This window comes from Pocillopora damicornis, chromosome 10 (genome assembly GCF_964200805.1).
Source record: "Pocillopora damicornis chromosome 10, jaPocDami1.2, whole genome shotgun sequence".
NCBI lineage: Eukaryota > Metazoa > Cnidaria > Anthozoa > Scleractinia > Pocilloporidae > Pocillopora > Pocillopora damicornis.
The window spans coordinates 613007-617500 of NC_142679.1; the positions used below are offsets into that span (position 1 = coordinate 613007).

At 36.4% G+C, this 4494-nt stretch overlaps 1 protein-coding gene across 1 annotated transcript in view; it reads left to right on the plus strand.

Moving 5' to 3' along the window:
* Nucleotides 1-3791: 3791 nt before the first annotated feature.
* The window catches only part of LOC113685939 (uncharacterized), a 12314-nt gene continuing 11611 nt past the window's right edge, over nt 3792-4494 (plus strand). Inside the window, exon 1 of the mRNA XM_089184719.1 lies at nt 3792-4077. Within this exon, the coding sequence (XP_089040845.1) occupies nt 3826-4077 (252 nt within the window). The 5' untranslated portion in view covers nt 3792-3825. The remainder of the gene's footprint in view (nt 4078-4494) is intronic.

A 4494-nucleotide genomic window follows, 5' to 3' on the forward strand; every position in this document is an offset into this window, starting at 1 on the left:
GCTTTTTAAATGAACCTCAAATATCGATTTTTCTTGCTGTGTGACATTTAAACGTCTCTTGCAAAATTGGTTTCTGCGATAATCAACAAGTCCCGATTTCAGCATGTTCAGCCATAGGCGAACCAAGCTCTAGCTGTGAGATGATCATCGTGCGAAATAGGATTACATAAGAACGTAGTAAACCTAGAAATAGATAAATTTGCGTGAACTGATGCATTGGAATAAATATTCCATCCAATGGTTTTGAAATGAAATAAATCTCAACAGGAGTAGACGCATAACATTAGGCCTGTCTGTGTTAATGGCGTAATGTGGAGTGGATTGTGGTGCATGAGCCGGATACATCAGTCACTACAGGGGTCTTAAGATATTGTGTTAAAGTAATTAACATTTTGTTATTTTGACTAAAAGCAGTCGCTGAGAGGGTTACAAGTCTTGAGTTCCAGAGTCCCAGGTAAGTTATACAAACATTCAATGACTTAGAGAGTATCTCTTGAGTGAATTAGTCATAGACATGAAACGAAAACATCTGAATTACCTTATATCAATGCAAAGCGAGAGAAAGCAAGAGGATTTTTTTAAGGGATGACCATGCGGAAATACAAGCATAATTTATAAAAGTCTGTTTAATGCACACACATACAGCTTGTTTGATAATCCAACCTGCTGAATCAATTCCGTCAGATTCTGTACTTTGAAGCTTTTTGAGAAACGTTTTGTTACAGAGGGTTTCTGAGGTATATGCGTGAAGAATCTATCCTTCTCGCATTAATAATCAACCCTTGCGTTGAAAACATGAAACGGCGGGCACGAGGAGCGATACGCGCACGAAGGGTGAGACACGAGGAGCAATACGCGCACGAAGTGTGAGACACACGCCTTTCTTCTCGTGTTTCTCTCCGCTCGCATAAAAAAGCAGAAAATGACGCTTATTCTGAAGGCTAAGGAAGCTCGATAGGGTTTTTTGACCGCGCGAGATCTGGGTGCGAACATAGCGCGAGTGTTAAAAGTGTCTTCATGCATAACCAACACGGCGGCTTGATACGATCGCACGATTGTAATTTGAAAAGGTGTGTTAAAAATAGTTGAACACAATACAGTTTTTATGCGATGGAATCTAGGGTTTCTAATTGGTGAATCTAATAGGGGAAAACTGTATATCTGAAAAGAGGGAAGATTGCTTTGTACGAAACTACCAACAGTGTTTCTATGGCAAAGGTGTAAACGTTAAATTTGCAGTAGCGCTTGTGAATACTATGCTAAAGAACGGAAATTCCGTGACCTCTGTGGTGTGATAAGATCAATGACAAAAAGAAGGTAGATAAATTTAGTAATGATGTACTGTATTCACAAAGGCAAACGTGATGCAGCTAGTGGATTATTCATGCTAACCAGTGAGTGTCATGAAGCACTGGCACAAGTCAACTTAAAAGGCACACGTGTGACCCAACAGTTATGGATCCAAAACGGGAATTGGCGATATTTTCAATAACAATTTTAGTCCAGTATTTAGGTGCCAGTTTCGCATTCGCATGACAAAAAATTAAGAAACGCAGCTTCCCAGCGAAAAAAGGTCTGACAAAAAATAGTCAGTCGAAAAACCACTCCAAATCAAAGTGCTCTGTGAGCAAACTCGTGAATTGACACATGATTTTTTAGACTATGTTTATCTGGTTTTGGGAATTGATTGTCATATCTAGAGTACGAGCAGTAGTTCAGTGTTCGCTAATGTAGCAAAGAAACAAAGTAACGTTGGGATAAGAAGGCATTACAATTGAAATGATCATGCTATTACATTTGACAAGGTGGATGATGTCATGTGTTTTAAACGTCTATCATTTTTGTTTCTGGTTCAAAAGAAAAGGTTGAAAGTAAATGTGGGTGAAAAGTGAAATTTACTTTCTTTCGTTGTAAATATTAGAAAATCAAGGCAATACTGTCTTAATGAAAACATTAACGATTCCCTCTTTGTCAAATGAGACAAACGGGAACGAGTTTTGAGTGATATAACTAAGCCAAGCCTGCCACCGTCATTTTGGATCTCCGCCTGGGTAGATTTAAGTCACGTGCTAGGCAACGTATAATCAATAACAAGATAGAATTTCATTTCAGGCCTATTTATCAATTTTGTGGTGTGTAACTTTCGCATTTTAGTACGTTGTATGTATGTTGAATCTTCAAATTGTCTTGAAACTTAAAAGAAAATTGTTCTTTAATTAACTTCTGCTATCAATTAATCTTAAGTAACCTATACCTGTGAGGAAAAGTGACTTTGACCTCAAGTTTTACACTGTCTTACTTATTTTGTGTTTTAAATTTTACTTTTTAGGAAAGTCCAGGGTTTCAATGATGAATTCTTTTTTTTCCTGAGAAGCCCATTTTATACACTTTAAAATGACATATTGTAGGTGTTATTCCTGTAAATGTTTGTTGAGATATGAATTAAAACTGAATGTGGACAAATTTTTGCTAATTTTTTTGGAATGACATGGGTGCACATAAAAATTCATAAAAAATTCATTATTTATTCTTTTTCTCTCAGATTTTCAGGAAATGTTGCTGAGATGTTAATAATTAACTTCTGCTATCAATTAATCTTAAGTAACCTATACCTATGAGGAAAAGTGACTTTGACCTCAAGTTTTACACTATGTCTTACTTATTTTGTGTTTTAAATTTTACTTTTTAGGAAAGTCCAGGGTTTCAATGATGAATTTTTTTTCCCTGAGAAGCCCATTCTATACACTTTAAAATGACATATTGTAGGTGTTATTCCTGTAAATATTTGTTGAGATATGAATTAAAAACTGAATGTGGACAAATTTGTGCGTTTTTTAACCAGCAGAAGTAGGGTTAAAAATTCACTGAAAATCGGTAGCTAAAATTGTTTGTTTAGGTGTTATTTGATTTTCGTGTTAACTTGTTATTTCGTCAGTCGCCGGCATCTTCTGTTGCTTCACACAGGAAAAACACAAGCGACGAAACGTAATGATCAATTTTGTCCTCAATCTCACGCTATAACAGAAAAAGCTTTTGAACATCTGTAAACTCCGAGCGCTCCGCAGTAAGTGATATTTTCAATGAATCTTCGGATTTTTTTCAAGTTCAAGGATTAAAAATTACAATTTTATGAAAAACGAAGGTTGTTCTGTTATTTCAGTGTGAATCCTTGCATGCCTGCCAGTCGCTCAGTGGCGCCGCTTGTTGAAACTAAAACGAAAAAAAAAACTCTTTTAAGATTATCATTGGCTTCTTTTTCACCCCACCACTATTCTTAGCAACAAAGGTCGCCATTTCGTCTGTTTATTGCTCGCCAAAAACTATCAAATGCACTCAAAAGCCTAAAATCTAAAAAAGGTTTACAGGAATCGACCAATCGAGCGAGCGAGCGAATGCCATTCCCCACATCGTATCTATAACTCGCTCTTGCGCATGCGCGCAATTCACGAGTTAAAAATGGTCCAAAAATTGGTCTAAAAACAGGTCCAAAAAATGTTCCAAAAAATAGTCCAAGAGTCCAATTGTCTAGTCCATATTTTACCCTATATCGATAAGGGACAATTAATCGATATCGACTGATAGCTATTGATTAATTAATATCTATTGGTATTAGCAACTCGATATGACAGTTACAGGAACCAAATCCATTGCTAGCAGATGTACAACGTAAGTGCAACAACAACGCTACTAAATAAAACTACAATGCTATCCACACCCAAAGGATCCAGCAAAGATGAAAACATGAGTAAATTGAGAGTTTAAAACCCTTTTCAAACTCTTCTCTTCTACAGAAATCACGAGACGTCTAAGAAATCACATGATAAGATGATAAGAATCCATGTGACTTATGACGAAATCAAGCGGATTATTTCCTTTCCGAAGGGAGGAGAAGTTTATAAATTGCGCCCTCATTTCATCCCGGCCTTCTCTGATGTGTTATCGGGTGATATTGCTCCTGAGCATGTCACTTTTCAAGAGTTCCATGAGGACTTTAAAGACTTCGTGGATCTTCGTTCAGATGCAACGCTCGACAATGACATAAAAATCCGAGCCATAACATTAAAAACGCCGAAAAAGGTACTTTCTGTCTACAAATGCATTGTGCAAAAAAAGCATGTCACAATAACAATGATTAAATAAACAAACAAGCAAATTATGTGACTATATCAAAACAGGCATGAACGGCAAAAAAACTATCCATGTCCGATGAAACCGTCAATTTACTCATGAATGAGTGCTAACCTGTTATTATTTATCTGTATTTAACACATTTAACTCATTCACTAAATAACTAAAATACCTGTACATCAGGATTAATTCAAGATTAGTGAAGTACTTTCGATCTACGTTAGGTTCGGCCAAAACGAGAAAATATTGTTGGAAATCCCAGTATAGCAACACTAGTCACTCGCGTAGTTTTCTTTTCCTATCTTTATTCTAGTCGTCACACGCTTCGTATCGCGTCGATCTTAGCCTATATCTTTTACAAAACCA